The sequence below is a fragment of the Vombatus ursinus genome, unplaced genomic scaffold, assembly GCF_900497805.2.
Source record: "Vombatus ursinus unplaced genomic scaffold, bare-nosed wombat genome assembly UNPS02014772.1, whole genome shotgun sequence".
Taxonomy (NCBI): Eukaryota; Metazoa; Chordata; class Mammalia; order Diprotodontia; family Vombatidae; genus Vombatus; species Vombatus ursinus.
In genome coordinates this window covers 581,769-599,418 of record NW_020954550.1, presented here as the reverse complement: position 1 = coordinate 599,418, position 17,650 = coordinate 581,769, and the positions used below count along the sequence as shown (strand labels likewise).

General features: G+C 37.9%; 1 protein-coding gene across 2 annotated transcripts in view; it reads left to right on the top strand.

Annotated features, from left to right (window-relative positions):
- The window catches only part of POC5 (POC5 centriolar protein), a 61,728-nt gene that overhangs the window by 23,039 nt on the left and 21,039 nt on the right, over positions 1–17,650 (top strand). For both annotated transcript variants that reach the window (XM_027863326.1, XM_027863325.1), the window contains exons 5-9: positions 2,521–2,729; positions 4,984–5,160; positions 7,369–7,473; positions 9,781–9,960; positions 11,553–11,706. In XM_027863326.1, coding sequence (XP_027719127.1) covers positions 2,521–2,729; positions 4,984–5,160; positions 7,369–7,473; positions 9,781–9,960; positions 11,553–11,706 — 825 coding nt within the window. The remainder of the gene's footprint in view (positions 1–2,520; positions 2,730–4,983; positions 5,161–7,368; positions 7,474–9,780; positions 9,961–11,552; positions 11,707–17,650) is intronic.

Below are 17,650 nucleotides of genomic sequence, written 5' to 3'. Positions count from 1 at the left end.
TCATCCAGAAAATGTGTGATTGGAAAGGTAGACAGGCCACTAGTATAGTTCCAAGTGTGAGATAACAGGTGGATTGGCAAAATGTTGCACTAGTAACTCATGAAATGGGAGGACTTTGAGGAAGACACAAATTTTCAGATCCTCTTTGGAGGTTCTTTTGAAGAACGTGGACAAGAATCACACAGGATAAGAAGACATGAATCCCTTACAGGAGAAAAAGCAGTTCAACTTAGTTTCTCTTTTCTTTTATTGTGAAAATATTGGTATTGATGTGATTCACTTCTTTTAATGATGCCAATTAAGTTGACCAGATAAGATTTAGAGCACCAACAGCTGACATTGTAAATGAGCTAAAAAAAAAAGTGTGATTATCAGCACTCCCTGCCCCACTTTCCAACACCCAACCACAAATCCCTGCTGAAGGGGACCACATGGATCTAAGAGATACATTTAATTTTTCTTTCATAGGTTGCTGTAACCAAAGAACTAAATCCCGTAGAAGCCCACCTAGTGGCAATAAACATAACTGCTTGGTTCTGAGATAGTAGCAGACTTACTTTATCGCTGGGATTGTATTTAAAACCTTGTAATCTTGATAGAAGATGCCAAAGCTTATGTCTTCCTGGTATAGCCTTCAGGAACCTAAGAGTATCTCTTTGTCACAATGAGGAATCAGAGTAGGATTTTATGCACATTTTCCCCCATAGAAAATACAAATTTTAATTTTGGTTAAAAATCTAATAGAAAATAAATTTTAAAATATTTTTCAAAATGTACTTATTACCTGTTATTCCCCCTTGATTTCTGGATACCGAAGCCTTAAATCAGCTGTGTGGTATTTCATGGTGGAGAGAAATAGCTTGATCTCCTTTTCTCTGACCATTGGAGTCTGATGATTAAAAATTTTTTATTTGGGATTTTTTATGCCATCAACAATACACACTATTTAACTATACAATAGGGGTATTTAATGAATCGCTTAACCTGTTGAGTGATTAAGTAGAAATTAAAATTTTATGAGATTAAAATCACATTTCTAATATATGGAAGATATGTAAGCCTGAAAATATTATGAGTAGCTTGGTTGTCTTGTTTCAAGAGAAAGATAGACATTCTCTCTTGCTCTTTTGCCCAACATTTAACAGCAAATGCTCTATAGATGTTTTATGTGTTATGTGTTTAGTTTATGTGGAAAGTGTTATTATCATGCCACTAAAAAGTGGAAGCAGACCCCAGTATATAATTTCTGTTTCCAAGGAGGGTTTACTTAAGGCTGTTGCACAGGGGGCTAAGTGCCAAGATGATGGAGAAAGTCACTGGAGTGTGATTGACCCTGATCTTGCTGTCAGGATTCTAGTAATGAGGCTGCATGTCTTGTTAGCTGCCATGTTTGTATAGGACAGGCAGCAGTGAATCTTCAGTAGTAGTGCATTTGAGGGCAATGATTATTTTTCCTTTTTGTGTTTGTATCCTCAGAGCCTACCACAGTGTCTTAGGAAAAGTATACACTTAATGTTTATTGGATTGATTATTTATGGAAAAGGCATAATGTCTAGCATGATAATCAGCAAAAGCTCATCCTTGATCTGGCCTTGAAGGTTTAGGAACAAAACATAAAGCTAAAGGGTCAGGAACTTCTACTAATTTAAGATAAATTAGAAGTAAAATTCATTTCCATTCACAGGCTTTGATTATTTTCCAAAGGCTAGCTATTACCAGTTTCCTGGTTGTCAGGTGATGAATTCTTGGGCCATGACAACCAGTAAAACAGAAAAAACTACAAAAGGGCACTCGATCCTTTCCATTTTGCAATGATGGCACCAGAAGGCACTGTCACAGTTTTTAGAACATCTATCTAAACATTAATTTAGTCATTAGCTTTCTAAATGGGAGCTCCTGGTCTAGTTACCAAGTGGGTGTAAATTACTCCTGGGGAAACAGAATTTTATTGATTTTTATGTTCTCCCTAAAAATTTAATCTGGATACTAAAGAAAGTAGCAGCTGAATGGATTGATGGCTCACAGGCTTTTCTTGCAGATGCAAATTAAGGATTTGTCAGAGTTTGAACAAGAAATGTCAATTGTTAGTAATTCTTCTATGTAACTGATGAACATTCAGCAAAAGAGCTACCATGAAGATAAAGTAACTTATGAACCAGCATCTATGGAAGAGGCTGAAGAGGAGAAATCCTACCAAGAACTCATTAGGACTCCAGGAGCCATAACCAGTCCTAAATTTCACTAAACATTGTTGGGATAGAAGGACGGAATTGATCATTTCCAAGGTCTGCAAGATCAATCTATTTCTAGTTCTTGCAATTGACAACAAAAGGAAAAAATGGCCAAGTTAAGTATGCCTATAGTTAGGGGAGAGGGAGAGAGAATGTGTGCTTTTTTTCATCTGTTTTTCTCTCATAGTAGGATGGCATCCTATAACTGACTTCTCAATGTAAGTCAATACTGAGTTGGGGTGTTTTTAACATTGCTTGACTGATAAAGAATTTCTGTTTGTATTTGTAGTTTTACCATCATTGTCACCACCAAAGAGGATCACTCATCCAATCATGGACTTTTTCAGCCCAAATCATTTAAATGACTCTTCCTCACCAGGAGCTTCTAGTCCCAGGGAAAAAGAATCTTCTGAGAGATTTTTTAGTGAACCATGTGTTACTGATGAAAACCTTCGAAAGATAGAAAGCATAATTGATTTCTGGAGTTCGGGTCTTAAGGTATGGTATTTGTAGAAAATATAATCTAACTGATTTGTTGTTCATCATTCTGTTTCATCAAGAATTTAAGGTTATTTGGTTTTGTGTTTCACCTTTTAGATAGACTGATTTAACTTCCTCAGATGGTTTCTAGGCTGTCCTAATATATTTCCTGAATTTCAGAGTACCTGGAAGCTTTGTATGTGACTTCTTTGGGTACCCTACCGAACCTTTAAAACACAGTACATTACTGTCTGACTTTGGCCATAGCAGATCAAGGGTGGCATTGAGGCCAGTTCAGGTTCTCATTCTTTATTCCAATAGCACAGAGATTACACATGTACTAATTTAGGGAGGGCATGTCATTAAAAAAAAAAGATTGCTTTTCATTGCAATATTTGTTATTTTGGGCCTCTAGGCATTATTAAAGATCATAAGATCAATAGTTTTTGAGAGCCTGAAGAGAACTTAGGGGCCATTGGGTTCAACCCCTTCATTTTATAGATGAGGAAACTCATTAAAAAGCTCAGATAGGGCAAGTAACTTTCCTGGGACCATAAAGCTAATAAACCTCTGAAGTAGGATTTAAATCCAGGTATCTTCTTTCTGACTAAATGGAAATAGCTCCTACATCAAAGTAAGGTTTTAGACATCCTCTTAATTTCTAGTTCTTATGAAAAAAAAAAGCAGTCTATAGTAAACTGACAAATCTAGTAAAATTAATATACTGTGATGGACTCTGCTGTCATCATGACATAGGATGTCTGTCTATAGTGTTCAGAAGAACAAATTAATACTTAAGTGGGAAAAATGCTGGAAGCATGACTTTTCCCAGACTTTGCATTTTTGATGATAATATGTGTGTACATTGTGCAATAACTAACTTTGATAGACTTAGCACTTCTCAGCAATGCAAGGATCTAAGACATCTCCAAAAGTCTCATGATGGAAAATGCTATCCACATCCAGAGAAAGAACTATGGAGTTGGAATTCAGATGGAAGCATACTATTTGCTCTTTTTTTCTCTTCTGTTTTGTTTTGTTTCTTCTTTCTTGTGGTCCCTCCTATTGGTTCTAATTTTTCTTTACCACATGAGTAATGTGAAAATATGTTTAATAGGAATGTGTATGTAGAGCCTGTATCAGATTGCACGCCATCCTGGGGATGTGAGCAGAAGTGAATGTTGAAAACTAAAAATAAATTGATTAAAACTAAAAAAAAAATTATATGTGTGTGAATAATATATGTATGTGTTTGTATAAATTCACAATTGGAAAATGATTTTTAAAAAATTTTCAAGCAATATATCTGAACCACCAAAGACATAACTAAGGCTAAGTAGTTATGTGCATGGAGAAACTATAGTCCCTGTAAGTTCTGGCATATTTTTATTTGTTATTCTTTGGAGTCATACAGTCTAGAAATAATCATCATTATTTCTAATTCCACTACATCCCTAGATACAACCAGTAACTTCAACTGGCTATATCTCACATGACTCATCCTTGTCTCCCTTGCTACCTAATTGATGCCATTTCAACCATTTGAAATGTCCAGACCCCAACCTGCCTGTCAAAATCATACCCAACTCCATTGATACCTTCTTTGATAACCCCAGCCAAAAGAGATCTCTCCTGAGCTTCTCATACCATATATTATCCAAACTTCCCCTATGTGATTTATTACACATTTTCTTATACTGTAGTTTATCAGACGTAGCTTATCGCCTCTTCTGGATTATAAGCTTATGGGTGGTTGTATACCCACCACCCTGTAGCATGTAACAGAATACTGTTATGCATATGATATGTTCAGTAAATATTTGAATAAATTGACAATTTAATTCTTCATACTCCATTTTTTCTGCATTTAGTATGGGTGTTTTCTGTGAATAGTCAAATAAACCCACTCGGTGAACAGAGAGTCATTAAAATTTAAGGGGAAAAGGTTTCGTGTGCAATATTTGGAGTAGAATAAGTTAATTTCTTTATCATGGCCATTGGTAATTTAGTAGGTTTTACCTATTCATATTATGTTTTGGAAAAATAATGATTGATAAAAATGCCAGACTTCAGTGTTTCCATTAGAAGACTGAGTTTTTTGTTTTTTTTTAACCTCCAGCTCTAGTCTTGAACCACAATAATATGTTGGATTAGATCTGTGTTCAATATGTTTTTTTAGAGCTATCAGTTGGCAATAGATGGACTGTGCTAAAATAGTTTAAGAAATGCTAAATACTTATATATCCCAATTGTCAATTTTCTTGTTCCTCAGACAAATGTTCTTGCTGAACTAAGTAAATGGAAATTTAATTTTATTGACTGGCATAGAGCAGAAGTGAAAAAAGAGAAGGACAAGCATGCAGTACAAATAAGAAGAATGCAAAGCCAAGTAGATGACTTGAATGAGCTACAGAAAACTTATGAAACTTCCGCTGGGAGAAAAGATGAGGTAATTTTTCCTTTATTTTCTTAATTTTGAATTTCAGAGCCATTCAAAATCTAGAAACTATTTTTGATCATTTAAGGTATAGAAAAGAAAAATGTCTCCAAAATCCAAGAGAAATACATATCTATTTGCAAGATTTTTCACATGTACTGTTATGATGTATACTGTAGAACCCTTGCCACTGGCTCCATGCAGTCAACAAGTAACTGTTACTGGGTTCTTCGCTGGCACTAGAATTTGGTGAAATATGACAGCACCAGGGCAGCGGGGCAGTGAAGTGGATAGAGTGCTGGTCCTGGAGTTAGGAAAACTCATCTTCCTGAGTTCAAATCCGGCCTCAGACACTAACTAGCTGTGTGACCCAGGGCAAGTCACTTCACCTTGTTTGCCCCAGTTTCCTCATCTGTAAAATGTGCTAGAGAAGAAAATGGCAAACCACTCCAGGATCTTTGCCAGGAAAACCCCAAACGGGGTCACAGAGTCAGGCACGACTGAAAATGACTGAACAACAAACAACAATAACACGGAGGCTTTTATCAGAAAGCCTCTAACTTGCTACTGCTTTGCCTCCTGAGCCCAGGGGTATGCGGGGAATGATAGAGTTTTCTCATTCCCTGCCAGTTTTGATTATAGAAGGAGCTCAGAATCCCCAGTGAGTTCGAGCAGAAGAGTACCCAGCCTCTGAGGACAGAGAAGAATGTCCTTCTATGTCAGTTTCACAGGATATCAGTTCCAGAAATTGGAGTAACGCATGTCTCCCAATGTTTCTGGTATGGTACTTCTCACATTCCTCAGATTCCTTTTGTTATACCTCTCCACTGTGTATTCCCCAAAGCATACTATATATTAAAGAATAAGAACTTATATATTCAATTCACAAGTAACTTATCTACATGCAGCTCTTTTTTTCCATTTTTAAAATTGATGTCTTTTGAATTTTTTTCTTTGATATTAATTCCATATACATTCTCCTTCTTCCCCCTCAGCCCCTCCTCTCTCCACCTACCCCCTGCCCCCATTGAATCCTCTTCCCATTACAAAATAAAACATTAGATAAAACCTACTGGTGAAGCAATATTCCCTACCTAAGGTAAAAATTTTTCTGTGTTAACATCAGAGAACACTGATCCTTAAGCTCAGCACCCATTTACCCCACTACCCCCCATTCTCCATGCTTAGGGCAAACACACAGAAACAAGCACAATCCAGCCTGTGGGTTTATGCTGGAGCCTACACTGAGATCCTGTCAGGCTACAGAGACCTTACACATCTAGACACACACACACACACACACACACTCACTCACTCACTCACTCACTCACTCACACACTCCCCAGTCTGGGCTACTGAGCGTAGTGACCAAAGCGGGTGACATAAATTACCCAATTTGAGAGGGGGTTGAGGAAGTCCAGCCCTGGAGGTGTAGCTACCAACAAATGGGGTAGAAAGGGAATGATGAGAACTTAAGGGAAAAAGGCTAAAATTCCAAAACACAAGCAGATCAATCAGTCAGCTATTTATTAAGCACCTCCTGTGTACCAGTTACTATGCTAGGTACTGGGGGAACAAGTACAAAGAGTAAAAATTCCTATTCACATAGAGCTTCCAATTCCAATGAGGGAGACAAGTACGTATGAAACAAGCATAATAAATGTAAATAAATACAAACATCTACAAAGTAGTTAAATTCCAGGTAATTTCAGGGGAGGACCTTAGCAGTTGAGATTAAGAAAAGCTTTTTGAAGAAGTATGAGCTCCATCTTGAAGGAAGAGAAACTGAGAAGCAGAGGCAGAAAGGAACCAAATCAGAGGGATAGAGGTGAGACAGCCAGGGCACAGGCAAAGAAGCAGGAGCAAGGTATATCAGGACAAAGAGAGAGAGAGGCCAGTCTGGCTGCATCTTAGAGTTTAGGAGGAAGAATAGTGTTCAGTGGGAAGATAGGTTGGGGCCAGGTTGTTTAGGCCTTTAAAAGCTTAACAGAGGAATTAATATTTTAATCCTGGAAGTAATAAGAAACCACCGGAGTTGCTTGAGTAGGAAAGTAAAATCAAGGATTTTTCAAATAGTGTTGAAATGAAAGTATGGTTGAGCATGATAGTAATACAAAATTGTCCAGCATAAGCATCATATAATCTGATTCCTTTATTACTCATATAAAAATTGTTTTAGTACAAATTGTTAACATGATGGTATGTCCATTGTTTTTGTAGGTAATTGCTACCTTGACTGAAGCAACAGGCAAGCAAAAGGATAGAATAGATTTATTGAAAACATTCTTCCACTGGCGGATTGAACATCTCAAGGCCAAACAGGAGGTATGTATAAAAATTCAGTACAATAAATGTCTGTATCTAGAAGGTGGTAGAGTGATTTATAGATGCTTTTGTTGAAGTCACAGGTTTTTATTTGATAACTGTGACAAAAACTGAGTTACTGAATTTATGTGATCTCATTTAGAAGACATTTGCATGCCTCATTCCTCATAGATGCTTTTGTCATATATTGAAAGGAATTCCTCTTAAATGCAATGCCTCAAGGTGTTGGGATATCACTTGCTACCAGAGGGTATGTTAATAATGATCATGTTTTTTGATACTTAATCTAGTTTTGTGACCTTGAGAGGTCATTAAACTCCCAGTGCCCTAGGCAACTCTAAGCCTCTAAGTTGCAGAACAGATTTTGAACTGCATTAGTAGAACTAGCTTCCTCTTTGAAATTCCCTCCACCAATGAAATTACAGGTGCCTTTATTCAAAAGATGGTAAATATGATGATGAGAGGGAAAATATCATTCATTTCTGTTTGTTCACTTTGGTGCTAATGATACCACCTGGGCAAATTGATGTTGCCTATATTGATTGTCACACTGAGTAGAGGTGAATTCATTAATTCATACTAGATATCCTAGAGGTCTCTCAAACTCAACATGTCCAAAACAAAACTCACCATTTTTCTCCCCTAATCTACCTCTCTTCCAGACTTCTCTGCCCTGTTGAAGTCAACACCATTTTTCTAGTAACTCAGGTTCACATCCTTGGTCATCCTCAATTCCTCACTTTCGTCACATATCTGATTAGTTGCCCCTTTATCTCTACTTGCAAGGCCTCCAGCCTAGTTCAAGCCTTAATACCTCCTACCTGGGTTTTCACTATGACATCTTAATTGTATACCTGTCTTAAATCTCTCCCCTCTCCAATACATCCTCCAGCCAACTGCCACAGTGATTCACCTAAAGAATAGATCTGGCCATGTCATTGTACTACTTGGTAAACTCCAGGGGCTTCCTGTTACCTCAAGAGACAAATAAATACTCCTCTATTTGCCATTTAAAGCCCTTCACAGCCTGACTTACTGAAAGTGGGACACCTGACTGCAATGTGCCTTACAAGCCTTATTAAATTTCACTCCCTTTCATGCATCTAGTATCCAGCCAAGCTGGCCTCCCTGCTGTTTCTCGCACACAGCACTTCCTCCCCCACCTCTGTTCCTTTCACCAGGCTGTCCCCTGTGCCTGGAATGTCCTCTCTCCCTACCTCTATCTCTTAGAATCCCTAGTTCCCATCAAAGCTCGAGCATTACCCACTAGATAAATCCTTTCCTGATCCTTCCAGATGCCAATAATGTCTTTCTCCTGCCACATTATCTTGCATTTATGCTCATTTTGTACATTCTTAGAGGGTATATGTTGTCTCCCGTGATACACTCCTTGAGGGCAAAGACTTTTTTACTGTTTCCCTAGCACCTAGCAGAGTGTTTGGCACCAGTAGGTGCTTCATAAATACTTACTGACTGATTGATTATAAACCTATTGCTACTAGCTTTTCTCTCCAGACTCATTCTCTACTATTCCTTTGATATCATTTTCATTTTTAAGAAGTATCAGGCAAGTGTGATGCTGAGATGGCAAGTGAGGTAAATAGATTTGTGGGTTGTTTGTCTCCCTTCTCCCCCCCCCAATCCCTTAACATGGTATAAGTGGAAAGAACACCCACTGGATTGGGAATCAGGCAATTTGTCTTCATATTCCAATGCTATCACTTATTATTTGTGTGACTAAGAGCAAGTGCCTTAACGTCTCCAATCCTCAGTGTCCTTTACTATAAAATGGGTGTGATAATACTTTTACTGTGTCCCTCACAGGCTGTTTATGAGGGAAGAGCTTTGTAAACTCTTCATGTTAGATTATATTACTTGTTTTTCCTTATTTAAAGTGCTCGATCAATGCTTTATCATGGCAAGAGGGTAACTCTGGGTTCTCAGAGGCTGTGCCACCAGAGCACAGATTCTTGCAGGTTCTACCAATTTAGCAGAGCTTCAGACATGAGCCTTGGTGGTAGAGTTGTCATATGAGGTTGGGCCTAGCTAGCTGAGATATTTATCACTAAGTTGGACACAAGGTGATGAATTTTTTTCATCACAGCAACTTTCAAAGAGCTTATCGAACACGTGTTACAGTATACATAGATGGCAAGTATACCCACACTGATAAAAACCATCAGTGAAGTACTGAAGAAGTGTTATTTATTATTTTTAATATAGATTCATAAAGCAATATTCCACTTTTCACACATATTATGTATGGACTTTGAGATTCTTTTCCCTTTTGGTATTATTTTTATTAAGATTTATGAAACTAAGCTAGCTGACCAGCACTACCACAAAACTTTAAAGAAGAAAATCTGGAAGGCCTGGCGTTCCATTCTGAAATCACAGTGGAAAGATACGGTTGAAAAAGCTTGTCAATCCAGAGCTGAAGAAATTTGTCTCCAGATTTCCCGTGATTATGAAGCTCAAATTGCAGCAGTAAGTACTTTTCCAATTAAGCTCTTTACCTTTGTATGATAAAAAGAAAATAAGCAGAGTAGCTGACTTCAAGAAGCACCACTTGTAATACTGTGAATTTGAATCGTACTTTTGAAAGCAGGATACTCCAAATAATAGTCCAGAGAATCAGATTTCTTAATTATCTTTAAGTTGAGCCTCTAAAATTTTACTCTTTTATATATAAATTTCCTTTTTTTTATCATTCATTTTTTCAACATTAAAAATACAAATCATTCATTTATTCTTAAGTACCCACTATAGTGAACTTGTGTTAAGCACTGTGAGAGAAATTCTTATGGAGCCTGCGTCCTCTTGAGATGATTTGAACTTATGGCATGCACACTTTGAAGTTACCCTTCAAAATGTACATGGATGTTAACAAAAATGAAAGTACAGATAAATTTCTTATTAATTAACAGAATGTGTACCTTAAGAAGTTGAATATTTTTTAAAATGCAATTTTTTGCAATTATTTTTCATGATACAATTGTATTGTTTCCGTAGAATAAAAAAGTTGGTTTTACAATGAAATAAGGAACATATTTATTTGAAGGAAAAATAATTTTGTAGATTCTCAGAGTTGGAAGGTACTTCAGAGGCCCTCAAGTCCAGCCCAGAGCTGAACCCAACAACAAGTGCTCGTCTAGCCTCCCCTTTAAGAGGACTACCTGGGGCAGCTAGGTGGTGCAGTGGATAGAGCGCCGGCCCTGAAATCGGGAGGACCTGAGTGCAAATCCGGCCTCAGACTAAACACTTGACACTTACTAGCTGTATGACCCTGGGCAAGTCACTTAACGCCAATTGCCTAAAAACAAAACAAAACAAAACGAAAAGAAAAGAAAAGAAACAAAAAACAACCTAAATAACTGAAAGAAAATTCAGTGCTTGTGCTTGGACCATAGCAATATATGAAAAGTAACAATATTACCCGTGTTAATTTCTGCTCTTAATGCTATGCCAATCAAAGGGATACTTTGTAGAACTTGAGAAAATAGTAACAGAATCCATTTGGAAAAACAAAACTAGAATATCAAGAGAAATGATGAGAAGAGGTAGAGACAAAGGGGGAAATAATACTTCTAGACCTCAAACTATATTATAAAGCAGCAGTCATCAAAACTATCTGGTATTGGTTTTTTAAAAAAATATCAGTGGAGCAGACTAGGCAGGGAAGAATAAGAAACAGTGAAACTTAACGTAGCTTTATATCACTCTTAATATCATTGTTGAGTGTCCTTTGAAAGCTTTCCGAAATGAGTGAGGGCATCTATTTCTGCATAGTTAAAGTCAACAGGTTTTTGGTTTCTACTTCAAACTCCCTCAAGTTCCAGCTTTCACCTTATGGTTAAGGACCAAAAGGGTATGCTAATGGACACATCAGAAATAGAGGCACATGGTATTTTTTTTTTTTATATTTCCTCTTTTAAATGAATCAGGAACACCAAGAGAAGAGATAATTCATTTAGGATTACCTGTGAAAACAGATGTACAAATGGAAAGTCATTTCTATAGAACAGCTAAATCATTTTTTCCTGTGTCTAAAATCTTTATCATTCCTTTTTCTATTTTAGTTAAATGCTACTTTGGAAGCTGCAAGGACTGAGATCCAAAAACTCCAGTGTGAAAAAGAACAGTTTGAAGAGTCCATGAAAAAAGCATTCATGCGTGGCGTGTGTGCATTAAATCTAGAAGCCATGAGTATATTTCAGGGCAGAAGTGACAGCGGTTAGTATGGCAAATAAATGTTAAAATTCCATTTTATTGCTCTTCTGTCTCTTGCCAAAACAGTGTTATCTGACTTCATACTGGTATAGAATGTAAGTTTCATGAGGGCAAATACTGCCTTGTATGTTCTTTGTGATATGAACACTTAGTATGATACCTTTGTACATAATGAATGAATATATGCGTGTATATATGAAAAAGCATTTACATTTAGGCCTCATTATTTGAGGATTTTGTATTTGTGAGTTCACCTTGCTAAAATTTATTTGTAACCCCACAATCAATACTCAGTGGTGCTTTTGAGGACATGTACAAAGCAGCCAAAAAAATTGTGTTGCCCAACGCACGCAGTGGGAGGTCAAACAAAGTAGTGCCTTCTTGCTTTAGCTGTCATACTGTAAGTAAGTGTCCTTTTCTTGTTCTGTTAGGGGTTTGTTTTTTGGGTTTTTTTGCATTTTTCTGTTTGTTTTTGGTGATTTCACTGTTTAAAATAGCCTCCAAGTGGAGTACTGAAGTGCTGTCTAGTGTTCGTAAGTACAAGAATACTGTGATGTACCTTATGGAGAAAATACATATGTTAGATAAGCTTCATTCAGGCATGAGTTATTGGCTGTAAGTTCAATGTTTATGAATCAGCAATATGATACATCCAGAAAAAGGAAGAAGAAATTTGCTAATCTGTATGTGAGACCACTCTGGAAAGTTCTAAAGTAAATGTATTTAGAGGTTCACAGAAATCTACCCCTGCATTTCACCTAGGAGCAAAGGTTCAGTATTCACTAATTTGGTGTTTGCAGTAACTTTATATAAAACATAACTACCACAAATGACTGTATTAAGTACATATTTCAGGTCAAGCACTGTGCTAAGTACTGGTTATACAAATAAAAAAAAATAAACACCAATAAAATAATTTTCCTGCCCTCAAGGAGCTTACATTCTGATAGGGATAGAAAACTTTTAGAGGAGTAGTGACTGGGGAGGGATATTTTTGTTTGAAAAGTTACAGGGCTGGTGAGTGATTGCCAAACCCTTTCCAAGAATAATGAGAAGAGTTAATCTTATAGTTCCTTATTATAGTTCCATAATACTACCCCAGCATGGCATCTGTTGGGAGTAGACCAGGAGGTAAAGAGTAGCTGAAGGCAGATCTAGATGTAATGGGCAGCTGAAGTAACCACCACTGAAGACAGCTGGGTCCAAGGTTGGGAATTCATAATAAGCATTTAATAAATGCTTGTTGAAAAGGATTTAATATAGCCAATTTTCAGTCAACATGGATTTTTAGCTCTGTGATGGATTCCAATATTCCATGTTATTATGTCTGACAAATCAAGTTATAATCAATTCTCAATTATTTAAGCTCTGTAGAAGGTGCAGCAGTGCAGATAATATGTTTTATATTTTGTTTTTAACATTGATATTACTGTTGTCAATAATTTCGGTGAACATTGAAATACTTCCCATGCTCTCCAGCCCTGGAAATGTCTACATTCATACTAAACTGGCTAAATTCCTTACCCTATTTTACTAGTCAAATATTTCCTCACACAAGTGGATTTCCAATTTTGAAATCTAATTGCCTATCCATTCTGCTTTTAGGAGCTTCCCCAACTGAGTTGCCATTCCAGACAAATGTAAAAATTATGGCAGTAGACTTCTCTGTAGTCAATAGTTATTTCAAAGAAATATTCAACAACTATTTGTCCAGTAATGTATATTAGCTATTTAGGCATTGTCATTGTGATATAATGTGAAAAAACATACAACTATAGCCAGAAGACCTAATTTCTAGTCCTGGGTCTGCTGCTAACTTGTTTTATGACCTTAATTTACTATCTCTGCCTGTTTTCTGTCAAATGGAAAAATAATGCACAAAGACCCTATGTAGAATGCCAAAATTGAGCAGTACCTTGTATGCCATTTTGGTTGGATTGTTGAGTGATTAAGAAGAGTAATATAAAAGCTAGAAGGATAAGTTAGAGCCAGATTTTGAAGATTTTAAATGCCAGGCTACCACCCTAAAGACAATAGGTAGCTCTTACCACCATCTCCTGTCCTCCCGCTGCTTTCATTGCCTCACTCTTGTCAAACCTTCCTTTCATCCAGTGTCTCAATCCCTCCTTGTTCTCACAGTCTGTCTACCCCTGTTCTGGCCTGACTTTCCTTCCTTCAGTCTGGATACACTGGTTAGTCTGTTTATTAACAAGCACTACTTTCTATCCCTGAATCCTTTATCCCTTTGTCCTTCCACATTCAACCCCTGCTAATCCTCAAGCTAAAGTCACCCCCACCATCTGCCTTCCCCCTTCCTACTCCTGAGCCACTTAATACTGCTGGGAGAAATTTTTTTAAAAACCATGCCGACTTCATCCTCTACAAATTTCTAATTTCCTGGCAATTCTTATTTATGTCCTGTTGCTTCCCTTGTCTGCAACATCCCAACCAGTGATTATCTAGCCTTTCCTTGAAGAGCTCTAGTGAGGGTGAACCTTCAGAGACAGGCAGTTCCATTTTGGGGCAGTCGTAATTGTTGGCAAGTTTTTTCTCACATTGAACCTAACTGCAACTTCCACCCATTTGCTGCCTTGGGACAATCAGAACAAGCTAGTTCCTTCTCCATGAAATAGCCCTCCAAATGATTAAAGACAGCTATCATTTCTCTGTCTTGCACTTGTGTAGCTTTAGTTGTTTTTTTAACCTAAGTATAGGACTAATTTATATTTATATCTTTAAATTTTCTTTAGGCTATCGTTTTAGCCTTTAGTCTTTTTTGAATCCTAACTCTCCATTGAGTGCACTAGCTATCACTCCTAGCTTTGCATCTTCAGCAAGTGGGATTAGATTGCCATCTGTGCATTTATCCATGTCCCTGACAACAGTGTTACATAGCACATGGCCACCAACTGATCCCTTGGGATCCCTGTTATAGCACGTCCCTGGAGACCTCTACAAGTTAATAGGGTGCCATTAATGACTCTTCTTTGGTCATTCAACCAGTTCTGAATCTACCAAACTGTTCCAGGTGGATCAAGCCATCTGTTAGAAGCTCCTCATCTCACTATATCATAGAATCTCAGAGTTGAAATGGAATTTCAAAGTCATCTATTTCGGTCCATATAGGAGCAAGAATCCCCTCTACGTTGTACCCTTCAAGCTTTTACTTGAAGATCTCCAGTAAAGAAGAATCCCTAGCCTCACAAAGCATCCCATTCTACTTTTCAGTAGCTCTAATTGTTAGGAAGTTTTTCCTGAATCAATCCTAAATTTCCCTCTTTGCCACTTCCCCCTGTTCATCCTAATTCTGTGCTATAAGGGCCACATAGAATAAGTTTAATCTCTTTTCCATATAAAAGCTTTTCAAGTACTTGAAGGCAGGTATCACTTCCTCCTAAGTCTTCTCCAGCTTAAACAACCTCATGTCCCCATCTGTGACTCGTATCTCCAAGCCTTTCACCATTCTAGTTGTCCTCTGCTGCACATTCTCCAGCTTATTAATGTCTTTTCTAAAACATAGCACCTAGAACTGGACACAGTACTCCAGATGAAGTCTGACCGGGCCTTCGTCACAGAATCTCCTTACATCTTCATCCATTCTCTCCTTCTTTGTTTCCTTCTCAGAGCTCTGGTAAGGTGTTCATTCTCCTTTCAAAAGCCAGCCCTTCTATGTGTTCCTTTGATCATGTCCCTTCCTGTCCCCTTCATAAGACCATTCTACTAATTATTCCTTGTCTCTTGGCATTTTCCTCTCTGCCTATAGAAATAAATAATCATCTTCCCCATTCTTAAATATACTTTTTTTTTTTGGTGAGGCAGTTAGGGTCTTAAATCTACTTTAAGTCAACAGTGCCATCGCCTCAAACTATCATCCTAGATTTCTCCTCCCTTTTACTGCTAAAGTTCCTAGGAGTAGATTAAACTCTCTGCTGCCTTTTTACGTTTACTCTGGTCTTAAATCTTTGCAGTCTTGTTTCTGACCCCATCCCTCAACCAAATCTTCTTTCACAGTTTGCCATTCAACCTCTTTGATGCTATTGGGATTAAGTGACTTGCCCAGGGTCACACAGCTAGTAAGTGTCAAGTATTTGGTCTGAGGTGGGATTTGAATTCAGGGTCGGAGCTGTATCCACTGTGCCACCTACCTGCCCCTTCCTTGTTTCTTTTAACACTGGCTTACCACCTTTTTCCTGGATAGTCTGTTCTCCGTTGTCTTCTGCAACACCACCAGCCTCCCAGTTACTCAGATTTCAAGCCTAAGGGTCATCTTGAACTCTTCTCCTTCCCTCACTTCCCAAAGACAATCAATTGTCAAGACCCATCAATTCTACTTCTCTAGCATCTGTCCCAAATGTTAATCAATCAGTTAGCATTTATTAAGCATCTACTATGTGCTGGGTGTTATGCTAAGCTGTGAACAAAGAGCAGGCAAAAGCAAAAAACCCCAGTCTGTGCTTTCAAGGAGCTTACAGTCTAGTGAGGGAGACAGCATACAAACCACTAGGTACAAACAAGGTACAGTATATCCAGGATAAATTGGGAGTGATCTCTGAGACGAGGCACATCTCTTCATTCACACATCCACCAATCCCTTTCAGGTCCCAGTTGTCCCTCACCTAGACTGTTGGTATAGCCTCCTAACTAGGCTCCCTATCTAGTCTTTCTTCTCATCCATCTTTCCCACCGCTACCAACCTGAGCTTTCTGCAGCATTGGTCTGACCATAGCACTTTTCCTGTTCAAAAACCTCCAGTTGCTCCTATTTCCTTTAGCATAGAATATAGACTGCTTGGCATGGCATGTGAGCCCCTCTGACTCCAGACTCCCTTTCTAGCCATATTTTACATTCCCCCTCTTCCCACACTCACTTTTGCAGCCAAACTAGGCTACTATTGATTTCCAAACTTGACCCATCGTCTCCTGCCTCTGTACAGATGAACAAGCAATTCCTGTGCCTGGAGTGTACTTGCTCATTCCTATCTTTCAGAAGTGTTCTCTTCCTTCAAGGCTTAATCTCCAATTCTACCTCTTCCATAAAGCCTCCTCTAATACCTCCAACTCAGATGTGTTCTCTTCCTTTGTAAATTTTCCTACAATACCCAATTTTGATCCTTCATTCCCTCTCTACATATACCTATGTGCACCCTTGCATCTCTCTACTTTATCACCCACAGAATGCAAGCATTTCAAGAATAGGGACTGTATCCTTCAAAAAGTCCTGTAATGCCTAGTGTCTGGCACAGTGCCTTTCACACAGTAGGCACTTAATATCAGTTGTTGAAATGTTCAAGATAGTAGTAATTATTATTGTTCCATAATGTTTACTGTAGTATCATCGTCATTATCATCATACATTTATTATAGCTCTTGAAGGTTTTACAAAATGCTTTTTTCTTAATAATTATGTGAGTCAGGTAGTTCAAGCATTGTTATCCTCATTTTATAGATGAGGAAACTGAGGCCCAGAGTGATAGAATAACCTAGGGACAACCTATCTATTGGGTCTTCAGTTTAGAACTTGAACTCAGTCCTGCTGACCCCAAGCCCCAGGGCACTATCTGCTGTTTGAGCTGCCTCCCAAGTCAGCCTTTCATGTTACTTGCAGGTTCAATTAAGCTTTTACATTGACCTTGTTTTAATGTCAGGGCTTAGCCTAGAAATGTACCAGTCCTTCTAAGAACTTATGTGTAATTTCAACCGAGCAAGTAGCTTCTCTGTGCCTTCAATTTCCATATTTGTAAGATGATGGTGGGAAAAAAATGTAGAAAAAATAATGATATTAAAAATTCTTCATATTGAAGTGGTTACATTTATGCAATTTGTAAAATATAAATATGTTGTTATTGAGTGACAGGTTTAAAATTTTTAATGGCAAGTTGATGATATGAGGGAAGAAGCCACTGGCATAAGAGTTGAGACTCAGGTTCTAGGTCCAGCTCTACCCCAAC